The following is a 23,885-nucleotide window of genomic DNA, read 5'->3' on the forward strand; positions in this document are numbered from 1 at the left end:
TCATCTGCCCTTCCCAGCCATTACTTTAATTTAGATCTTTCTCATCCTTATCTAGACTGTTGTGTTATCCTCCTAGTCTAACTCAGTAGATGATTCAGATCATTTAAATAGTTTCCCTGTTACCTATAGGTTAAACTGTAAGATCCTCAACATTTATAATCCATCCCCACATTCTATTACCTGCCCACTTCCATATTGTATTACATTATAAATCCCCTGAGCGTGGGGACCAGTATCTTTGTATTCCTTATATTGTGAACATAATAACGGCTCAGCCAATAGTTGTTGACTTAATGAAGGAGGCAGGCTCTTGGCTTGGCAGTTAACTATACTTCTCTAGAATTAAAATGAATTACTCTGTGTAGTAGGAATAAGAAGATTCTCTTATTTTCATATATTAATAATTCACACATTATTATTTTATGGTAGTAATGTCATACATTCCTCCAGTAATATTAATTTGAATTAATACGATTTTAAGCTATTACATGCAGTTGTTCTGAGTTCCTGTAGAATTGTCTTTTTTTTTTTTCCCCAGAAGGGAATTAATAGAATTGAGACATAACAGGAGCAGAAACACTTGGTTTTGGACATCCGTTGTGGTACAAAATAAAAAATTAGCAGTCATTGACTCCTTGTTAGAAACTTGACTCCTAGTCAAAGATTTATAAACTTTACCTTGTGTAAATAAGTCTGTAATCATAATCATTTATGATGCTCAGAATATACCAATGATTCATGAGCCACTCTAAGGGAATCGTGTAACTGGTATAAATCCGTACTTGGTTTTGTTTTAATTTGCAACTTTTCTTCTTAAAGTCTTTTTTAATCTAAAGTTTTGATGGGTACATTGAAACACGGTAAAAATTATTGACAGTTGTGACATTATTTTTATCAAAAATGTTTACATCATAAAAACAAGTTTCTTAGACTTATTAGAAGGGTAAGATTTCATGACAGATGAAATATTTAAGATATGCTTCATTTAATATATCAGTAAGTTTCACTAACTACATATTTTGTGTTAATTCATTTATTTTTTTAAATTGAGACATAGTTCACATACAGTAAAATTTACTGTTTTGTAGTGTACAATTCAGTGGCTTTTAGTATATTTATGAAGTTGTCCAACTATCACCAATCTGTAATTACAGAACATTTTTATCACCCCAAAAGAAATCCATGCTTGTTAGCAGTCACTTCCTTTTCTTCTCCACCTTACCCCTGGCAACCACTAATTTACTTTCTGTCTCTATGGGTTTACCAATTCTGGAGATTTCATATGGATTTATACAAGATGTGGCCTTTTGTGTCTTGGCTTCTTTCTTTTTTGTGTGTGTCATATTTTTTTTTAATGTTTATTTATTTATTTATTTTCTTATTGGTCATCCATTTTATACACATCAGTGTATACATGTCAATCCCAATCTCCCAATTCAGAGGGGATCTCATTTTGAGAATAACTGTTCTAAATGCATCTGTCTCAGGTGACCACGTGCAGGTGGAATGCCCTGGTTTAGAGATTTCTGGCCACTTCCCTCTCTCCTGTCCACCCCCTCCCCCTTCCTTGTCCGTCTCCCCACCCATCCCCACCCCCACTGCCATTGTCTCTCCCCTGGGCCCAGGTAGACCCAGTCTACCTCTTCTGGAAAGCTAAGACCATCCCACGGATACAGGTAGCGCTTACCCGGGAGCCAGTCCAGCCCAGCAGGGCAAAGGCATATTGCTCGTAGGGGCACATGACCAGGTCCACACGGATGGCCTTCCAGGTCTTTCCTTCCTGTTGGGTGGACTTGTCACTGTCCACTCTCTGATGGTGCAATTTTAAAATCAGAAAGCATTTTTGAAAATGATCTAAAGCATCCACTTGTCTGCTTGGCCCCTTGAACTTTTCAAATGTCGACTCCACAAGGTCACAGTATAAAAGTAATCCCTGAAAATAAGCAGAAAGACATCAGGAAGAGTCCCTGATGCAGAGGGTCAGAGATTTTATATTGGGCTCTTAATGAACGCTCTTAAAGAAAGCTTTGCAGATTTAAGCAAAACGTGGGTGCGTTTTGTCCTTGCCTTGTGAGCCCACCTGGCGACAGTAGCAGAGGGAGCCATGGAGTGGGTGTGTTACACTCCCTCTGCAGCAGAGGAACTTAGCGATTAGAGGGGCCAAGCCAAGGCCACTTCATGGCAAAGCTGCCAGAGAATCTACGCCCGCAAGGTCTGACGGCTGACCAGCGTTCACAAACGTGCCGCATTCCCTTAAGTACAAACCAACTGTGAACAAAAAGCCGTGCCGTTTCTATGCGGTTGTTGAGTTTTAGTGTCCCTGCATAAAATACTGATGACTAGGTCTACTTGGCCCCAAAGTTTGTGGCTCAGGCTCAGCCGCGTTGGGGCCTGATGACTCACTCTTTCTAGGGAGCACTTTGAGACTGTTGCTCTGCCTGCCTTGGAGACTCAGACAAAATTGGTGGCACGTCACCGAACGTCGCCTAGTCAGAAAGTTACGCCCAGCAAGCTGCCATCCTCCAATTCATCTGCTCCGTGGGACTTCCTCACGGCACAGGGCAGATGTGGGGTAGGGAAAGGCAGAGCTATGCAACTAACTGCTGAATCTGAGTATCAACTAGAAGAGCAAATAACCTGAAAATAATCTAGTCATAGCTATTAGGGTGTATGTTCTGTTCTCGGATTCTTTAGGTCAGACATTCTCAAATATTATCATCAGACGCATTTGGAAGGTTTGTTAAAGCACGGTTTGGGAGGTCCTGTCCCCGGAGTGATTCGTGCGGGGGCGGGGCGGGGGGGGGGGAGATGAATGTGCATTTCTAATAAGTTCCCAGGTGGTGCTGATGCTTCTGATCTAGGGACCACAGTTGGAGCATCACTCGTTCCATTTGCTATTGTTATTAGAAGCGCTTGGCATTTCCTGCGCAATCCACCCCCACCCCCAAGAGACATTGTTTCAATTCAACTCAACACTTTGAGAAGGGGATGCGTTTCCTTTTGCTGATCTCAGAAGAGGGAACACTTGGCCCTTCAGTGCCTCTCCCAGAAAAGGCATGAGGAAGAAGCGGCGCCGTCTGAAGCTGGGGTGGGGAGTGGGGGGTTGTGGGGCAGCGCTGATGTCAGGAAGAGCCTCTGGTGCAGGAGGCAGGTGTTGCCCTAGGCAAATCTAACAACCACCTCCGGGAAGACACAATTCTGCTTTTTAATGAAACTTACTAAGATTAGTCAATATCACAACCTTTCGTGTCAATTTCAATTATGTAAATCTGAAAAGCGAGCTATTAAAATATCAAAACAGTCTTACTTTGAAGCCAAGTTTGTAACTTCCCTCCCCCCTTTAAAAAAATTCACAAAGCTGGCTTCCTAAAAGTTGTAAACTGTGTTTGCACTATTGCCACGTGGTGGTGACACTTTGGCTGGTCATAGACACACGGGCCACCCACCAGGCAGGAACCCAAACTACACCCAGCCAGCCCTCCCCTCTTTGGGGTGAATTGCTGGTGGCCAGTGGAGACTTCTGGATGGCACTCTCCCCCCAAGATCAGTATTTCCAAGCTCTTTTCCTCCCCTTCTCCCACGGAGAGGTCTTCTACAAGGCCCACATGTAGATTCATCTGATAGGCAACTGAAAACCATACCCATTGGCTGTTCATTCGTTCTGCAGGTGTTGTAAAACATCGTATGTGTATATGCGTGTGTTGTGTAAGCATGTGCTCGAGTGTGCCTGCATGAGATATAATCATTTTAATCTGGAAAGTGCAGATTTTGGTAAGAAAGGCAGGGGTGGGGAGTGAGGTAGAGGTGGAAGTTAACCATGATTCACAACAGAGGTGCTGGGGGCAGGCGTGGGGCTGCAGGGGTGTGGACAGAGTGGGTGCCCGATTGTCAGCAAGGGAGGGGGAACAGCTGCTCGCGTTCTCCCCTGGGTCCCCTCACCCCGCACAGTGACTGGCTCTCTGGCAGAGTTCAGTATACAGTCGTGCAGGAGAGATCATGACTACAGCCACTGTTTAATAGGCATTTATCAAGCCCTGCACTAATTCTCTCAGTTAATCCTGCCATTAACAAATGAGAGAGGCTTGCTATCCCTGTTTCACAGATGAGGAAAGAGAAGCTAGGAGAGAGTCTCAGCTCCTACAGCCAGTACATGGCAGGGTTGTGCTTTTAAAATCCTAAATCTAAAACCCGCGTGCTTAACCTCTGCCTCCACCAGTGTCTGCCCATCTCTTTGCTTGGGGACCAGCAGTACGGCTGCCTGGCGGCCGAAGACAGACCAACGAAAATGAGGCTTCTTGTCCCCATCTCCCAACCCCATCCCATGTCGTGCTGGAACAGTCTCAGAGCGTGGGGAGGGTGGTGACTGTCTACCAAGGTCAAATAGGTCCACCCTTGCCAGAGCCCCTGAAGGGGGTGCAGGCAGCCCTGTCTCCACCCAGGCCGTGGCTGGCAGAGCCCCTCAGGGTGCTGTCTGTCCATGAGAATCTTTCAGCTTTCCTGCTCGAGTGGAGAAGTAGGGCCAGCCTAGACTCGGCTGACTCTTTCTCGTCCGGCATTCCCCTGGCTCAGCCTATGATGCTCACGCTCAGAGCTCCTGGCTGTCTGGATCCCCGCTCCTGAGAGAGGGGCCTCGTGGGTGAATTTGGATCTGGTTCCAAAGTTGGGTCTTCAATTCTGGTACTCCTGGCACCAGAGTCGTGTGTTTCTTCCACTAACTGTGTCTGAGGTCTTCTTTCTCCTGTGTGTCAGGGAGATCTGTCCACACCCAGAAGATGCTAAATCACTCAGGAGAAATGAGGCTGTGCTGGAAGACACCAGCCCCAGCCTCCTCAAGCCGTCCAGGCCTACGTGTTCCTAGGGAAGGGCCCTCTGGTCTCCTCAGCGCTCTCACTGGGGTTGGGCAGGAGTCAGGGCCCTGCAGGTGGCTCTGGCCACAGGGTCATCCTTAGTTCCCTCCACTGGGCAATATGCGGCCCGGGGCAAATCCGATCTCAGTGGGTGGGGGCTCCTGAGCCATGACCTCTGCTGGGCCCAGCTTGCCCTCATTAGCTCACTTCTTCCCATCTCAGCACAAAGTCAAGGTGGTTATTGACCAGCATAGAGTTCAAGGCAGCCCCAACACCTCTCGGGCTGATTTTATCCTAGTCTTAGCCCCACCCCTAAGCTTGCTCTACCCTGGTTCACACCTCCCAGGTCTTCTCAGCACACGCTGTTCATTTTATTTAGGGCTCTGATGCCTCCGCACATCCAGCAGAGAGACAAGCCGCCCTTGGCCCCTTTGGTAACAGGACGAGTGTGTATACACAAGCTCACAACCCGGACTCTAGGACCCAAAGCAGGTACGTCTCGCTGCATGTCACTGGCACTGTGTAAGCTGTTGCCAACAACTGAGAATCAGTTAGATGATCATTACACATTTCCAAGGTCAATAGTGTGCCGAATCCAACGGTATTAACATAATTCTTGAGTGCCCAAACATCTACTTATGATCTTTCTTCTTACCTTTCTTTCCCATAAGTTTATCACTTTCGGCAAAAGTTGTTGCTCTTCATCCTCTGTTGATCCTGGGCTGGTAATTAAAAAATCTACATCATGCCCAGTCTTCTTACGCCTGATTTTAAAAATTGTATAGAATTGAAATGAATTAGATTTTTAGCTCTCAATTTAAAAAAGCCACCTGTGTTTCTATGCCCCATGCTTAAGGTTTGCAACACAAAATGCTCATGATGTATCTTTTAAACAAAAGATCCTTGGTTACACAACTCTCCTCCTTGCAAAATAAATTTATGACACAGAAAAATTAAAAAATCATATACGGTACGTATATGATTATGTACATGTGGGTAAAAATGGCAAAGATTATTTCTTCTCCACACCCACACGTGCACACACTCCCACACACCAGAGACAAGCTGGACAACAAGCAAACCAAGAATTATATTCACGTAACATGAGATAGGGTTCTTGCAATTACGACATAGACTAAGGGCATTTTCTTGGATTTGATCTTGTCTTCCCACTTTCTCCGTCACCTCCACAGCCAACAGCCACCATGTAAGAGGACCACGGGGAGAGATGGAGAAGGGTGTGGGAGGGAAGGAGTCTCTTTCTGAAACGGGGCTTCAATATCCAAAAATTGCACACATCTCTGTGAAGAGTTTATTTATTCACTCATTGACACAACCAATATTTCTCAAGTGCCTACTGTGTGCCAGGCACCACGCACTGGCTCTCACTGAGCACTAAGCTCCCGAACCTTAGTGGGGAAACACGCATACAAACAATTACTTGACAGCTGTCCAGGGAGAACTGAGGAGGTGTGCCTCGCCCAGCATGGGGAGGAGGGAGTCAAGGAAGGCTTTCTGGGGGAGGTGGCATCTGAATTGAAGCTTAAAGGATGAGGAGAAGTGAGCCAGCTGATGAGTTGAGGGAAACAAGCCCAAGCAGAAAGGTGGGATGGAGCAAAGTCACAGAGGTGAGAAAGAGCTCCGTGTGTGCTGAGAGTGACCAGCCACCTGGGGTTGCTGGAGTGAAGCATGAGGTGCAGGAGATGAGGCTGCAGAGAGAAGCTGGCGCCAGACCCCGGAAGGCCTTTTGTGCCCAAACTCCTGAGCATGGGGAGCCACTGAAGGTGTTAGAGCAGGGGAGGTAAAAGCAGCCGTCAGCATTATTTACCTCCGGAATCCTCCCGTCATGGTGACGAAGGCATCAGGCATAAATGCCCAGACGGCCTCTTTAACCAGCACACCGACTGCCTCTGCTTCGGCCCTGGTCACACAGCTGACAAGGTCTTCATAATAGAGGAATCCTGAGAGGCCATTGGACAGGTCAATGGAGAAAGGGACATATCTCGTGTGAAATGACCAGCCCTCAGTGAGAGGGGATCTGTCCCCACATAGAGCTAACGTGGCCACAGACATCAATGCCAAACTGTTCCCCAGAGACCGAGTGATCTGCGTTCTCTTGGTTGTGAATTTTTCATGTTAACAATGGCTCTTTGCTTTCTGACTGAGAGACTTACAATTTCCTGACTAAGGAAGAGGCAATATTCCATATCCTAGAACCAAGCTGTTCAAATCTGACTTCCTATTGAAGAACCAGCCCTCCTGACCAATAAGCTGTGCCCTATTATTTTAAAAAGATAATGCATAAAGATTAGGGGTGGGAAGATTTTGGGTTGCACGGTTATAGATGAATTACAGAATTGAAGTCAAGAATAGGAAGGCGGGGGGCTTCCCTGGTGGCGCAGTGGTTAAGAATCTACCTGCCAATGCAGGGACACGGGTTTGAGCCCTGGTCCGGGAAGATCCCACATGCTGCGGAGCAACTAAGCCCGAGCGCCACAACTACTGAGCCTGCGCTCTAGAACCCGCGAGCCACAACTACTGAGCCCGCGTGCCACAACTACTGAAGCCCGCGTGCCTAGAGCCCGTGCTCCGCAACAAGAGAAGCCGCCGCAATGAGAAGCCCGCGCACCGCAATGAAGAGTAGCCCCTGCTCGCCACAACCAGAGAAAAGCCTGTGCGCAGCAACGAAGACCCAACGCAGCCAAAAATAAATAATACAGTTAGTGTGGGGGCACTAACTATAATGAAAAGATTGATAATTTGGATTTCATTGAATATAAGAACGTATATTCATCAAAGGACATTATCAAGCAATGAAGAAACACGCTACCAACTGGGAGAAGATATTTGCATATTATGTATCTGACACAGTGCTGGTGGGGTGTCTGCTAGAGCTAAATCAATAGCTATTCAGCCTCTGACCCAGCAATTTCACTCCTAGGTGTATGCACAAGAGAAATGAGGACATATATCCCCAGGTACAAGAATGTTCATAGCCAAAACCTGGAAATAATTCTAATGTCCATCAACAGGAAATGGGTAAATAAATTATGATACCAATGGAAGAAAAATTGCTAAGAGGGTAGATCTCATGTTGTGTTCGTACCATATTTTAAAAAATCAATTTAATAAAATTAAACAAATCATGTATAAATGTGAAAAAAATGAACAACAATTTCCATTTGGCTCTTTTTTGATACAAAAATTTCATCATGGCTGATAGTCACAGTACAACTCATTTGGTAACCATAAAACTCCTGTGATTACTCAGGATGTACCTAAACCAAAAGTCATGATTAACAGCAATTTCTTTAAGGACATATGCAGGTGTCAGGAATGAACATGGAGATAGTTTAATAATTTGTTGACACCTATGAAAGCAACTTAATTGGCTTTCCTTTTGGGTATGGTAGGGAGGTTAACTTATTACCCTGTTCAGGGTTACATGTGTGCTGTTATATTTCAGAAACCAATGTGGCATGTGAATCCTCAAGCCTCAGGGAATTAAAACCAAGTATGATTATAAGTAAAACTGAATCAGGGTTTCACCCCTGGATCGTACTTTCAACATGTTCAGTTAGCTTACCCTTGGCAAAATGCTAAACTATTCCCATTGACAAGTCCATTCATTGTAGCGCTGCTACAAGGGACACATAAAGCCTGGGTTTTTCAGCTATAAGTATGATAGGAAGGCATTCCTCGAGTTCTACATAAAACAAAAGCATTAGATAGTCGGATGGCCATCACTGATGGATTGAGAGAATAATAGCTGCTTCATTCATCTGTCTGGAAGAGCCCAAATAGGAAGAGAAAAATCCAGTTTACAAAGCTGGAGAATTGGGAGCTACTTGGATCCCAAGAGCATTCGGTGTCAGTTGATAAAGGTTTTCATCTAAGGGAAATACGGCATTGCCTCCCATTTTCTCTCTATGTGTTGACAGCCCTTACTATCATTCTGAGCCATGCTTAATACTTATGTATATTTTAATACTTACGTATATATTTCTATGGCAACTCTAGAGCTGGTGTCCATCACGCTTATTAAGTGTGCACTTTCAGAAGCCCAGAATATGAATGTGGGTCTTTTTTTCCCTTAGGCTCTTTTAGTTCCTATGTGGCATCTTATAAACCTTATTAGCAATTTTTCGGAGACTAGCAACTTAATGAAGTTGGGGAATTCTATGGTAGTGTTGATGTGAACCACCAAGAATTGATTTCTTCCTCTCCTCTTGCTTGTTTCTTTTCATCACTTAAACAGAAGATAGCTGTTTTCTCTTTTCTTTTCTTTCTGGTCTCCTCTTGTAGAAGATTCCCTTACTTTCATATGATTAAAAATGTTGACAACATCCTCATTCTTTCTTTCTGGCCTCCTCTTGTAGAAGATTCCCTTACTTTCATATGATTAAAAATGTTGATGACATCCTCATTCTTTGTAACTCAGAAGCCATAGTGCTCAGAACTGGGGCTGTGACTTCCTTTCAAATCCCAGTTATATTGTATTTCTATTGCATATTAAAAATAAACATTTAAATCATACAATTTTTGACCCTGTTTTTTGACATTCCTTGATTGAAAAAAATATACCAGGACCCTTCATAAATAGAAGAGATCAAGCCATCTTCAACCTCCGTGAGGCCCTGCCAGGCTTTCAGATGCCTGTCTCTACACTCTTCTGGGTTAAGGAGTCCTGGTTGGGTAGATAAACCCCTGTCTAGATTTCCACCATTTCCCTTCTATGTCCTGGTTCTTACAGTTTCTAAAGCAGACCCGTATTTGTACCAAGCTACAGCTCTAGTTCGTTCAAATATTCTTTACTCCCCAACCCTCCAGGTCAACATTCTGTCTTGGATTCCTCACCCATACCTCTTACCCAGCCAGGACCCAAATATCTGAAAGGATCAGTTCAGTAAGAACTAGATCAATGGTGCAACCAGGTTTGACAGCAGGATAAAGGAATGACAACAGCCCTCATGCAGGGTATATTTGCTCTGTGCCAGGCTAAGCGCTTTGCCTGCAAGATCTGATCTGTTCCCCACTTACGTACTGATGTTACCTCCCTTTTATAGATGAGGTAACGAAGGCTCAAAGATTTTAACTAACTTTCTCAAGATGACACGACTGGAGAGTGCCAGAGCCAGGATTTGGATCCAGGTCTGTCTGATTCCAAAAGCTTGGGCTTTTAGCCATAGCATGAAAAGAGGCCAAACAAGAGACCAGCTCACCAAGACTGGAGTTGACGTATGAAGTACAGCAGACAGGTCCCTACCACAGCCTGACCAGCCCCTGGCAACAACATGAGATTTTTTTTAGGAGAGACAATTCACCTGCTTTCTGCATTCTTGTGAATTTCAAGGTTTTGTCCGACCTTATTTTACTCAGAGATCTGAACCCCATCCTGAACCATTTCTCAGATGTCTTCAATCCCACTCCAAATACAGAAGTAAAGAGCTGAAACAAAGGGAAAGGCATGCCTTTAGTTTCTAAAACAATCATGTCAATGAAATGATACTTTTCAAGGTCAAGCGATTAAGAAAAGGTGTAAACAAGCTCTGACCTAGTTCCTCCTGAATATGACAAGCCGGTGGGCAATGGTAATCTTTCAGAGGCATTTCTATTTCAGGAGGGTCCCTTCCTGACATATGTTATTACTAAATGAAGCAGAAGGGAGGAGCCCGCCTCTGGCACTGCCGAGGGCTTCCAGATATCCAATAAGGACTGCCTGCACTGTCAATGCGTGACCACAGGGATCTGTACCCAACCCTTGGCCAAGAGTGTCTTACACACACTCATGCACATTCACCCTCACAATTTAAAGACGGATGCACGTGTAGGTTGCGTGAATTCTCCACCATCACACAACTGGTAAGTGTCAGAGCCCAGACTCAACCCAGTCTGTCCGCCCTCTGAGCCTGGCCTTCTGCCCTCGACCACAGGTTAGCCTGAGCATCACTTCTGAACCCAAGGGATTGCTAGGTGGAAGTCTCTGGACCCTGCAACTCCAAGGTAGGGAACATTGGGAGGTAACAAACCCTGCTTCAAAGTAGACAAGGATTCAGTGAGGAGCAGGTTTCTTAAAGAACAGGTTTGTTCTTTAAGAGTAGGTTTGTTTTGTCTCACAGTCTTAGGGTACCCAGGAGTGACAGACTCTTGGGAGGTAAGGTCATTTTTATCTCACCATAGCATGGCAATAAGCTCGAGCACCCGTATTTATTTAGGCCTCTCCTTCCTAGACCACTGCTATGGACTGAATTGTGCCCCCCCCCCCAAATTCATATGTTGAAATCTTAACCTCCAGTGTGATGGTATCTGGAGATGGGGCTTTTGGGAGGTAATTAGGTTTAGATGAGGTCATGAGGTGGGTCCTCACGATAGGATTAGTGCCTTTATAAGAAGAGACACCAGAGAGTTTGCTCTCTCTCTGTGTCATGCGAGGACACATTGAGAAGGAGGCCGTCTGCAAACCAGGAAGAGAGTCCTAACCAGAGCCCAACCATGCTGGCACCCCAACCTCAGATTTCCAGGCTCTAACTGTGAGAAAATAAATATTTGTTGTTTAAGTCACTTGGTCTGCGACATTTTGTTATGGTACCCCAAGCTGACTAATACAACCACTTAGAATAAGTAATAGGATTAACTGAAAAACCATTTTTGATAAATACATATAAAAATCACGTACTTTGAAGGACTGATATCGTTCATCGTTTAACACAGCTTTAACTTCAGAACTTTCTCCATCTTCAATAATTTCCTGCACGAACAGTTGAAAAATATATTACCTTAGTGATGTTAACTGCAGTCTAAGATTTTCAAATCCCCAGATCTAGTAGCTTAATTTTTCATGAAATACACCTGCTGTATACAGGATATTTCCTTAGCTGATCTGGAGAAAACAAGACATTTCCTGCTTGAAAAATCTCAGGTTATTATATTTCCAAGGACCCCTTTACAATCCTCAAGGAGGAAGGTACAGAATGATTAGGGTCCAAAGCTACAGGACACCAAACCAAAAGATTCACTGACAAAGGTGTGTCTAAATATTTGAGATAGTTTTCTTTTCAATTAATATAAACTAGCTGAAACAAGAGGACTTTTCATCTGAGCCGGTTAATTTTGGACCCACTGAAAAGCTAATCCGGGTTCAAGCCCTTATGATGTCCAGCTCAGAGCCACCCAACATCCTCTAAATAGAGCTGGGATTATTTCCCTTGAATAATTTACCTCGAGCTTGACTATATCGAAACTTACTCTTGGATGACCAATTTGCCTTGCCAGGGAATCCTTAAACATCATTAAATAAATAACTACCAAAATAAATAAATAACTACCCATCCCTGGCTCTCTTCCTAGAATATACAGGTAGAGATGCAGAATCAGCTCCACTGCCCATCACACCCACCACCATTCTGGAGGGCAATGTCCCCTGAGTGGAAGTGAGGTTCTTCACACAGCCTGTGTTTGAAGTCATAGTATCCTCTCCCGTTGAGCTTTTAGGTCACTAGAGTCTTCAACTGTGATTAATGATACGGGAGAGTTATTTTCCCACTAGCTGACCCCACGTAGCTCCAGGAGAGAAAATATTGGAGTAGGAATTAAACAAATATATATGTGTATCTATCTATCTATGTAATATATATGTTATAAAATATATATATCTATATAATCTATATTAGAGAAAAAGGAAAATAAGTCATGAATACCACATCTATATAGTTAACAGGAAAATCCATTAACTGCAACTCTCTCTCTCCCTCCCTCCCTCCCTACCTATCAGGAGTTGGGATGAATCACCTTTCACCCTTACCTCCATGACACACTTCACTCTGTCCCCCAGGCAGGGAATTCCTTCTGTGTCCCTCATACTGATGATTGTGAATGGCAGAGATTTAAGTACAGAAGCTGCTCTAGTAAATTCCACACAAAAGACTTCATTTTCTTTAAACTCATAATTTTCAGCCAATACCTCAAAGGCATCCTGAAGAATAAAACCAGATGAGCAAAACACAGTCTGTTTCTCGGCCCCTAGCCCCCGAGCCAGCAGCCACTTGCAAACACCTCTTGCTCTCTGTTAAGTATTAGAACACCTCGTGACTATTTCCTCAAAGATCAGGATTGGGTGTCCTGTACTTTTACACCCCTCCCTTGGTGGATGAGCGGAATGGAGTTGAAAAGACAGGCCACAGAGTGCTTTGTAAGGAAACTTTGAGCTCTCTGCCATTAGATATTCAGGAGTGATATAACTATAAAATGATACTGTGCTCATTGCATCTTCCTAGTTGTTACTTGGCACGATCCTTCCCTCTTTGCTGACTGTCCCCGCAGCCTGTGGCCAGGATTCTGTCTTGATCACTGGGAAGCCCCATCTCTTATTTCATGCGTGAAATATAGTCAGCACTTAGCACAGGCTTGTTGAATGAATGGGTATAATCATAAGTGGCGCAAACCCACAGGCAGGGTTATTTAAGGTAGGGGGTTATTTAAGGTAGGGCACGTTTGCATTTCTGGCAGAGGAGGAAGCAGCTGCAGCTGTGCGGCCTGATGCTCAGTGTGCCCAGTAGCTGCAATTTCCTGGTGCTCCTTGCACACGTGGGGCTAGAAGACTAGAAAGGAGAAGTTTTGTATTTGATATACTAATGCATGTTTTATCTGTCTGACTACTGACTCTAGGCTGGAGGACAAGCAGTTATAGGCTTGTTCGGGTCATTTGAAACATAATTATTGAATTTCAGGGCTGAATTTAGAGATGATCTATAGCTAATTCCTTTTTGAGCAGATGAGGAAACTGAGGCTCAGAGAGAGGAATTGACTTGCCCCAGCTAGTTAATATCAGAGAGGCTGAATCCAGGTCTGCTGACTCTCAATCCTCTGGCTTCCCAGCAAAGCTATTTATGCACAATTGCTATTTCTATGTAATTTGCTGTTACTATGTAATGGACTAATTACAGTACATATTTGTTTTTTCAGAATATTTGCCTTTGATAACTGCTGCGTCCATTAATGACAACTTCTGATAAGTAGTAACCTACTGTCTCTAAAGGATGTGCTCCGAATATATTTGTCTATTTCCATGACAAAAGGAGACCCATTCTTGACAGAAAGAGGAACCAGAGATCAGGTTAGAGGAGTGGGTAAGGGTGTGAAAAACATTCCTAGATTTTCAGGAATATTCATAACTTAATTTGGAGATTCATGGAAAGAAGCAGAAAGCCCTGCGTTTGCTCTAGGTGTTGTTGTAAATCTCCATTACCGTGAATGTGTGGTTCCGGTTGTTTAAAGTGGTTCTTCTCTGACACGCGTACTGAGAGATCTTTTTTACAGCAAGTGGTGGAGTCTTCTGGAAGCCCGGGTTGGGAGTAGCTGAATAGTCTGTTCTCACCTAAACAAATGCATAAGCATCCATTTTAAATAACAATTAATAGTGGTAATAATAATAGATGTGTGTGAAGAAAAAGGCAGTTTGATGGTAATTGTCTCTGGAAAGAGAATAAAATTATAGGAGGCTCAAATTTTATGTTATATGCATCTCTAATATTTGAATTTGCTACAATTAACATGTATTATTTTTGCAATCTGAAAACATAACATGAAAAAATACTACCAATTAAATACCATTTCTCTTTTCTGTGAACTTATGTAGTTATGGTCCGTTGGTGATGGGTGTGGAATTAAGAGCTTAACTTTGTTTTTTTCTTTATGAATGATCACAGTAAGAAAAAAAATAAGAACCTTCTACTTTTCTGACTGCCAGACATCAAGACTTCAATATTTTGAAATATTTGTGTATAGACTTGTTTGTAAAAATAGCTACCATTTAGTAAGTGCATATATAAATCAGGCTCTGTCTTAAGCACTTTACATGTGTGTTATTCTAATCCTCATAACCATCTTACAAGATAGGCAGGCACTATTATTCTCATAATGTAGTGGAAGAAACTGAAGCTCAGAAAAGCTAAGTGACTTGTCCAAGTTCACACAGGGAATAAGCAGAGAACCTGGGGTTTAACTCAGGTCTGTTGGTTCTACAGCCCATGTTCTTAATCATCAAGCAAAAGGCAATGAAAATCACATTCGTGACACTTACAACAAGCTGGTGTTTTCCTGTAATCTCCACCGGTTTTCCTGCTCCCATACTTTCTATCAGCCAGGAGACGTCGAGGAGTTCTAGCTGTGAGCTGGCTCTTACGTTCTGTACCTGAAGCCAGTCAAGAACCTCTGAACCAGAGTTGTTTTCTGCCACAATGTGGGTGACAGAATCACTGCAGAATGCAAGACAAAGTTACCAGCTGAAGGGACTTTTGAAATGAGAAGCTCTCCTCTTTCCCTGAGGCGTTTCAGAGCATTCCATCTGATGGAGAAAGATGCACAGTAGACCTGACCACAGGCACAGAGAACCTAGACCTCCATGCAAGGGAATTCTACTTAAATTAGTGTAACAACAGTGGTCTACGTTACATACCAGATGCAAGAAAAATTAAGAAAACATTAGTAAGATTGTGGTGTCAATGGAAAACCAAGGTCCAGAGAGGATGGAGGATAAAACCGTTCTTAAATTAGCACCTTGCACTCTGCTTGTGGCTTTGATGTGCCACTTTGTTTTTATTTGTAGAGGGCTTTAACCCAGTGCCTTTCAAACTTATTTGTGACCCACAGTTAGAAACACATTTTATATCATCACCCAAAATATAGATGTAGATGTCGATATGCTTATAACATCCCACTAAACTGATCTCACAACCCATTAATAGGAGGTGACCAGCCTTTGAGAAATATTGTTTTACGTGGTTTTTTTTTTTTTGCGGTACGCGGGCCTCTCACTGTTGTGGCCTCTCCCGTTGCGGAGCACAGGCTCCGGACGCGCAGGCTCAGCGGCCATGGCTCACGGGCCCAGCCGCTCCGCGGCATGTGGGATCTTCCCGGACCGGGGCACGAACCCGTGTCCCCTGCATTGGCAGGCGGACTCTCAACCACTGCACCACCAGGGAAGCCCCTGTTTTACATGTTTTTCAAAGTACAACCCTGTGACGTAAGACCCTGTATCTTTTCCCTAGTAAGTACTGAGCACTTACAATGTTTCAGCACTGTCCAAGTACTTTACATACATTATCTGATTTAATACTCACATAGCTCCTCAAGTAAATGTCATACTAGTCACACTTCAAAAATGAGGAAACTGAAGAACAGAGAGGTTAAGAACATCCTGAAGGTCACACAGCTGGTAAATAATATTTATCCTTTTTGACTGTCTTTTCTGGGTCAAGTATGTTATTTCTAGTTTTTAAGAAGTCTCCACAGTCAGCATTATATCATTGGAACGAATAATTTTTAAGGCTCCTTCAGTTCAAGTAGTCTATGAATCTGGGAAATAACAAGAGCAAATAGTGTACTTAGGTATCTAAGAGAAAAAAAATCAATTTTCTCTTGTTTTTCCCACTTCTCTTGCTTGACTTCTTCTTTCTCCTTCTCCTTTTCTTGACTGACTCTTGGATTCATTGGGTATTTTTTGGTTCGCTCTTATATGCACAGCCCTAGGTTTCTTGTGGTGGTGATGGGTACCGAAGAAGAAAAGAGAAGTCTCTGGGCATCAGTATCTTATGTTAACAGTATGTTATGATAAGACACAAGACATGGACAGGATCTGCAGATGGTACACAGAGAGGGAAAAGAATTTGGTGTGGGCTGGGAGAGGTGGATGGCTTTGTGGAAAAGCAGGATTTGTGCCCTGTCTGGGTGGAAGGGAGGGATAAGGTACCTGGTAGGCAGAACTTTTGGTCGTCCTGGAAGAAAAGGTTCAGAGGAAAGGAAGGAGAATGGCCTGTACTGGAGTGAAGAATTCATGTTGGGAAGTAGTTGTAGATGTGGCTGAGTACCACATTACAGAGGGTCTTGGAAGCCTGGCTGAAGAAGTTGGATCTTGTTTTCTGGGATTATGGAGCCACTGAAGGCTTTTGTGAGCAGGACATGGATAGCGTTGTCGTGTTATTTTAAAAGACTAATCTGTTACACACAATGATTTGGAAGGGGGAGTCATGGGTTGGGGAAAGGTGGGGAGCTACTTAGGAAGATGAATCACTGGACCAGATATAAGATGACTTTAACCCCACTCTGGTTCCTATAGCTCTAGAAAGGAAGGCAAAGAAGACATATGATGGACAGCTGGCATCGCCTATGAAAGATGGTGTGGAGAATAGACTCACATATGACTCCAGCATATCTATCACACTCAAGTATTATCACTTTTGGTAGAAACAGGGATTTAGGAAGTTGCATCTCTTTGGGGGAAGGGGTGGGGGAGTGGAATTGAAGTTTATTTCAGGCATGCTGCATTGGAAGGATGGCTGGAGATCCAAGTGAAAATAGCTGGCTGACAGTTGGGATCTGAGGCTGGCGCTGGGAGAGAGGTGAGGGCTGGAGATCAGAGCTGAGACCATCTGGATGGCAGGATGTGCAGCAGGCCCAGGCAGAAATAAGTCAGGGTAAAACAACCTTTTACAGGGGATGAGGAAAGACGGCTAGCTGCTTCCCTAATCCAGATCCACATAATTCCAAAGATTATTTATGGTAAACTTCTTGAAAGATTGTTTATGTCAAGACTTGAACAACAAAAGAATTAACAGGGCTACATAGTAATTATTATTCCTTCTATATTTCTGCCCTTTGAAGGGAAATTTTACTATTACATTATTTATTATAATATTTATTCTTATTATTATAAATAGGGTTTTGTCTGAACCTCAGAGGGAGCAGGGTGTGCTGAGGAGGCGCTCTGGGGCTCAGTGTCCAAATTTAGACCCCTCACCATCCACTCTTGTACCACCATCCCCCAGTGGGGATATGTGAGCTCACCCTATTGGATGAGGACCACGTTCATCTCTTACTGAATTCATATAAGCGTATTTGTGAATATAGGCTATACATCATATGAAGGAAGACTCTGATTTAGACTTCCAACCCCTGCTCATTAAGCAACTAGCAAACAGAACAAAACAACAACGACAGCAATAAAGCACATACAAAAACAAAAAATCAAACATTCACATTGTGCTATTCGGAGTTCAGTACTGTTTGTCACTCGTTCCCACAAAGTAAGAGCTTGAAAGTCAGCATTAGGAACTTTGACATCATCACAGTACAGTCATATCTCAGAGATATTGCAGGTTCGGTTCCAGACCACCACAATAAAGCATTTGTTCACTTTCTGTTCTGAGCCCTTAGCAGATAGTATTACCAAGAAGGGTCATCCCCTCTAGTATGTTCTGCTGCCAGTGTCTTACTGCTGTGTTGTGGCAGCCCTTTGCTGATACAGTGGTTTTCTCTCTGCCCTGAAGACTCCAGTATTGAAAAGACTAATCATATTTGAATATTACCACATAGCAGAACCATGGTAGGCACATTTCATACACTACCTCATTTAATTGTCAATAACACTATGAGGTAGGTATGATTATCCCCATCTAAAAATAAGAAAAGAGAGCTTTTGAGAGACATTAAAAGTTCACCCAGCTAATAATTGGTGGAGCTGAAATTTGATCTGAGGTCTGTTTTAATCTAAAATCTGTGTACTGGGGGACTTCCCTGGTGGTCCAATGGTTAAGACTCCATGCTTCCACTGCATGGGGTGCTGGTTCGATCCTTGGTAGGGGAACTAAGATCTTGTGTGGCACAGCCAAAAAAATAAAATAGAATAAAACCTGTGTGCTAGACCACACTGAGCTGTCCCTCTGTGACTTTGTACTTAATTCCATGGCTCTGGCGAGAGCTATTCCTTTTCTCAAAAGGAATACCATCAGGATGAGTATCACCACCACCACCACCACCATCATGATCACGATGAAGATTCTCTCCGAAGTGCAGAAATAGAGGTGGACTGACACTTCCTACATAACACTGTTAGACACTCTCTCCCTGCTGCTGCCACATAGGATTCATGTTTCGATGTTTTATGTCCAGTATAATATGGGCTACAATAAGGACTGTCCCAGAAAGTCTGAAAGAACAGTTGCTATGGCTACACACCAGGATGGAGTAGTCACAGAGGGGCTGTCAGGCTCCCTGAGCTCTGGGTTTTGCCTAAACTTCGGAGGGAGATAGATGTGCTCAGGAGAAACCCCCGGGGCTCCTCTTCCAAATTCAGGTCCCTCACCATCCACACTTACCACCCCCGGTTCCTCCGCACCATCTCTCACCTAAGGTATCTCTGGACTCAGCCCTGCCTCTAACAGACATTCTGAATGCCTAGGGATGTGGGGGAAGGGTGCTGTAAAACAATCAACAAACAATTAAATACTGGTATACACGAAAGAAAAAGACTAGAGAGAAACATTCCAGACAATCAGCAAGAATAACAAAAACTACGCGCATGCACGCACACACACACGCACACACTCTCACACACACACACACACACACACACACGGATATATTCTTACTCAATCCGCCCAAGAGTCTTATGAGGTGGGGAATAAAATTTCAAATGAGAAAACCAAGCCTACAGAGGTTACATGAAGCCAAGATTCAAACCCAGGTGTTCATGACTCGAGCAATCTCTTAACGTTCTGCTAGACTGTGGTTAGACCCCTGTGCGAGGTTTTGTTTGTTTTAAGCATTTTTCTATATTTTCCCGTTTTCTGTCATGAACCATCTTTCATCACTTTTCCACTTAAAGGAATAAATACACATGCATGTCATTTTCAAGGGCAAAGCAACCTGGGATTGGGGCTGAGATGGCTGTTTGGGGCTGGCCCCAAAGACCTGGGCTTTCTTCTTATGATACAAGGTGGCAGCGAGCCTCAGGCAGCCACCTTCCATCTCTCCTAAAGACCCCAAGGCAGTGCTGAGATGGCTGTTCCTGGAATATCAGTGGATTCCATTCTTTAAGTGCATCCAGTTTCTTAGCCATGACCAATTAATAGTGCCTTGGAGTAGGTTTGGCAGGCTGTGAACCAATGACAGGAATCCTGAACTCGGATTTGTCCTTCAGCTTCCCACAGGGAAAACCATGCAGGGTCCTGTTCCTCAACTGGTGCTGAACTGAAATGTGCTTGACTTGATGCTTGGCATCGCTAAGGGCAGGGACAGTGTTATAATCTGCCTGGTTATAATCTGCATGGTTATAATCATGCCTGGCACCCAGCTCATGGCTAGGTTTATAGCAATGATCAATAGAGAGCCCACTAGTAGAATGAACTGATTAATCTATAGCTCTAAAGGAACGTTTCTAAAATTCTAGTGTCTACTAGAGACACACAGGAAGGTGGACTAAAGTTCAGATGCATGAGCCTTATTACCAGAGATTCAGATTCAGTAAATCTCACCTAGGGACCAGAAATATGGATTTTGACAAGCTCCCTTGGTGATTCTGACATAGTCAGTTCTAGTTATCTACTTGGTGCACAACCAACAATCCCCAAATGTAATGGCTTTGAAAAGGAACAGTTTTGTTACCTCTCGCAATTTTGTGGGTCAGGAATTTAGGCAGCTCAGCTGGGCCATCCTTCTGTTGCATATACAGCTGATGGAGGTACTGGTGTTCCACACAGCCTGCGTGTCTGGCACCTTGGCGAGGGTGGCTGGGAGGTTGGGCTCAGCAGCAGCGATCAGCCTGAGCACCTTTAAGTGGCCTCTCTCAGGGGGAACTCAAACTTCTTACCTGAGGCTCTGGGGTCCAAGGAACGGCAGAAGCCTCAGGGCCTTTTATGACCTAGCCCCCAAAGCCACATAGTGTCACTCCTGCTGTACCCTATCGGGTACACCAGGCCCCCCACCCCCAATGTAAGGAAAGGGAAAATAGTCCCTGTCACTCCGTGGGGGCCACCATATTTCAAAACCACCTCACAGCCCAAGAACTCCACCTTGTGGAACGGAGCTATAGAGAAAGATCGCTCTTTACCTGCCCCAGCTTAGATCTGATCCCCATGCTGGACTTGCTGCTTAATTACAGCAAGGTTTCCCCACATGGTACTCATTTCTCTGCAGGCACATGAAATAATTTTAGGGAGTACATAACTGAACATTTTAAAAGTTTATATGTTTATTAAACCTATATGTTTAAATTATGTATATCAGACCCATGGTTTTTATGATTATTATTCCTTAAGATAGGGCTAAATTGCAATGATTCTGTTTAGGGGCAATTAAAAGAAACACATTAGGTATATATAATCCATATGGTAAAAGATATTATAAGGATCATGAATGTGGCCCTCAGATGTCCAGAAAGCTCTAAACTGAAAGAGTAACTCACAAATCTCAGTTCCGATTTTTTTTCTCAGATACCAGTATTCCTGATCTTTCTGTCTTTCTTTTCCCAGTTGGTCCTGCCTCTTGATACAATTAGAAAAACTCTCCATGAGGAAAGAGGCAGCCATCCTTCTTTGCCAGGAGCCAGACTGACACCCCAAGCTGTCCTCATGGATGGTCACCTGCTTTTTTCTTTGTCTTTAAAACTCTTTTCTTTCCCTGGGGAGGGCATTCTTTTTTTTTAAATTAAAGTATAGCTGATTTACAGTATTGTGTTAGTTTCAGGTGTACAGCAGTGATTCAGTTATTTTTTTCAGATTATATTCTATTATAGGTTATTACAAGATATTGAATATAATTCCCTGTGCTATACAGTAAATCCTTGTTGCTTACCTATTTTATGTATAGTAGTTTGTATCTGTTAATTTCTTAATTCTTTCCATCTGACATAGGACTTATTTTATAAACAATAACTTTAAATAGTTATTTATAGTTGAGCAGAGACATTCACAGTTTAAAAATATCCTCTTGCAAATTTCCCTAGCAACTGATCTGTTTCAGAATCCCTGACACTGAAAAATCAAGGTAGTTTTATTTGGTTTTATCGCACATTCTTACTAGCACCAGTAAAGCCAAGTTTCTATTTCCAGTCCTTGATATACTTAAGACTGAGAGGGTCTTGCTTTGAGTTTTTGACCCACAGTAAATGGGACTATGAACATTTTCTTTTTTTTTTTTTTTTTTTGCGGTATGCGGGCCTCTCACTGTTGTGGCCTCTCCTGCCACGGAGCACAGGCTCTGGATGCGCAGGCCCAGCGGCCATGGCTCACGGGCCCAGCCGCTCCACGGCATGTGGGATCTTCCCGGACTGGGGCACGAACCCGTGTCCCCTGCATCAGCAGGCGGACTCTCAACCACTGCGCCACCAGGGAAGCCCAACATTTTCATTTTTAAAGTCCACAAATTTTGAAATATAAAATACTTTGGACCAGAGCAGGACTAATTTTTACACTGCATACTCTTGAACTCAGAAAAATAAAGTCTTCATTACTTTGCTGATTACAAAGATAATATAGGTGCATTGTAGAAAAAAAAAGTTTAGTGACAAAAATTACTCTTGGTAATCATAAGTTCCTTTGGTTGGCTTCATATTCACCAGATAAATCATTCTTTGAGCAAATATTTCCTGAAGCCTACTCTGGGTAAGAAAATTGTCAAGGGTATGAAGATGAGGTCTACACAATGGCCCAGATGACGCCCTTGCCCTTATGGAGTCAGGGACGGGCAACTGGGTGAGATGAGGAGCAAACCCAAGTGGAAGAGCCGGGGCCCAACCCTAGGCCATGGATCACACCTGTGTCCACGGAGGAAGTTTCTTTCTCTAGGAAGGCTTCCAGGGACCTTAGGTCTTAGATGCAGAGAGGTGCAGGGAGGAGCCATTCAAGGTTGGGGGAGAAAGAGTGAGAAAAACCCATAAAGAGAAACCAATGCAGATGTGTTTGGACATTGGACCCAGAAGAGGCCTAGAGGTGGACCAGTTCCACATCGTATTTTCTAGAGCAGGTAACAGCTCTTTCATCTGGTGTTTAGTTTATTTGGCAAACAATGACTTTTAATATTCTTATTTGAGATACCACAAATTTGAAGTGATCAGACATTGTCAAAGATAAACAGAGCTGGATACTACTGAAAGCAGTAAGAATAGATTTTATTCAGTAATAACTATTGCAATAGGGAAGAGGGTCCAGCATGAATGGAACTCAACTTCGAGCGAACAGAAGGCAGGAGACCTTGTAAAGGCTGGAGTGTGGGAAAGGCACCGAGGGGCATTAAGGGGGCTGGTCCTTGTGACCTGGCCACCTGGATTTGCTAATTGCTGCTTATTCAGAGGAGAAAACGTCTGGAATCTTTGTGACAGGAGGCAGTGGGGCAAGTTAGAGCAAGGGGCCCACTGAAGTTAGGCCTTTACCTTCCTGCAGAGACTGGGGGTGAGAATGATCTCCTTGGATGTTTGCTCTCAGGTCCTTGAGAAGACAGTTTTGGGTGGTTGGAAGATTTACATCTCAAAGGGGCACAGAAAGGGTTTATACTGGCAAGGTTTCTAAAGTACCTGCTCTAAGAGGGGGTTCAGGGGTCTATCTGCCTATCGCCAGGTTTTGGCTGGAACAAACAGTAAATTCTCCGGTAATCTTGAACTTTCTCAGGCAGGCATTTTAAGGCGGGGCCAGGGGTACAATCCTAGGGACATGGCCTTAAGCTGCTAAAAGCCACACTAGAGTTTAGTCAAGGAAAGAGTCTTTATCAACATTCAGGTGAAAAACCATGGATTTGACTGCCAGGAAATTCTGTGAAGACAATAGTTTTGGGATAATGAGTGAGGCAGAAGCCACGTTTCAAAAATTACGTAGTGAATGGATGGAAACCAAAATGACACAAGAAGGCTCGAAGTGTTGGGTAGGAAAATGCTAATTTTAAAAAAAGAGGAAGACGAGTACATACTTGGAAAATACATTATGCTATCTTTTCATGCTAGGTGACAACAAAGGTACAGTTCCTGACTCTCCTGTCTGATTTTAAACTCTTTGCTTGCAGGGTTCAAGTCTTCTACTATTTTTTGTCTCCAGAACCTGACACATATTGTGCAGAGTGGGTACTAACAGAACCCTTTATATGTGATGCCATGATGGTCTATCTTGCTTTCAGTAAAATCAGTGCCTTCCAAAGGTACCCTTGTAGACAAATTATGCAGGTCCAGGAAGGGCAAAAGTATCCTCTGATGGGTTTCTACAGCTTGAACAGTGGAAC

General features: G+C 43.6%; 1 protein-coding gene across 1 annotated transcript in view; it reads right to left on the reverse strand.

The window, feature by feature from the left end:
* Positions 1 to 23,885, reverse strand: part of DNTT (DNA nucleotidylexotransferase) — a 34,417-nt gene that overhangs the window by 7,162 nt on the left and 3,370 nt on the right. The window contains exons 2-9 of the mRNA XM_067708880.1: positions 14,926 to 15,100; positions 14,092 to 14,220; positions 12,649 to 12,819; positions 11,524 to 11,595; positions 10,172 to 10,295; positions 6,676 to 6,808; positions 5,503 to 5,611; positions 1,688 to 1,933 (exon numbers count right to left, since the gene is read on the reverse strand). Of these exons, the coding sequence (XP_067564981.1) occupies positions 1,688 to 1,933; positions 5,503 to 5,611; positions 6,676 to 6,808; positions 10,172 to 10,295; positions 11,524 to 11,595; positions 12,649 to 12,819; positions 14,092 to 14,220; positions 14,926 to 15,100 (1,159 nt within the window). The remainder of the gene's footprint in view (positions 1 to 1,687; positions 1,934 to 5,502; positions 5,612 to 6,675; positions 6,809 to 10,171; positions 10,296 to 11,523; positions 11,596 to 12,648; positions 12,820 to 14,091; positions 14,221 to 14,925; positions 15,101 to 23,885) is intronic.

This window comes from Pseudorca crassidens, chromosome 16, assembly GCF_039906515.1.
Source record: "Pseudorca crassidens isolate mPseCra1 chromosome 16, mPseCra1.hap1, whole genome shotgun sequence".
In the NCBI taxonomy this organism is placed as follows: Eukaryota; Metazoa; Chordata; class Mammalia; order Artiodactyla; family Delphinidae; genus Pseudorca; species Pseudorca crassidens.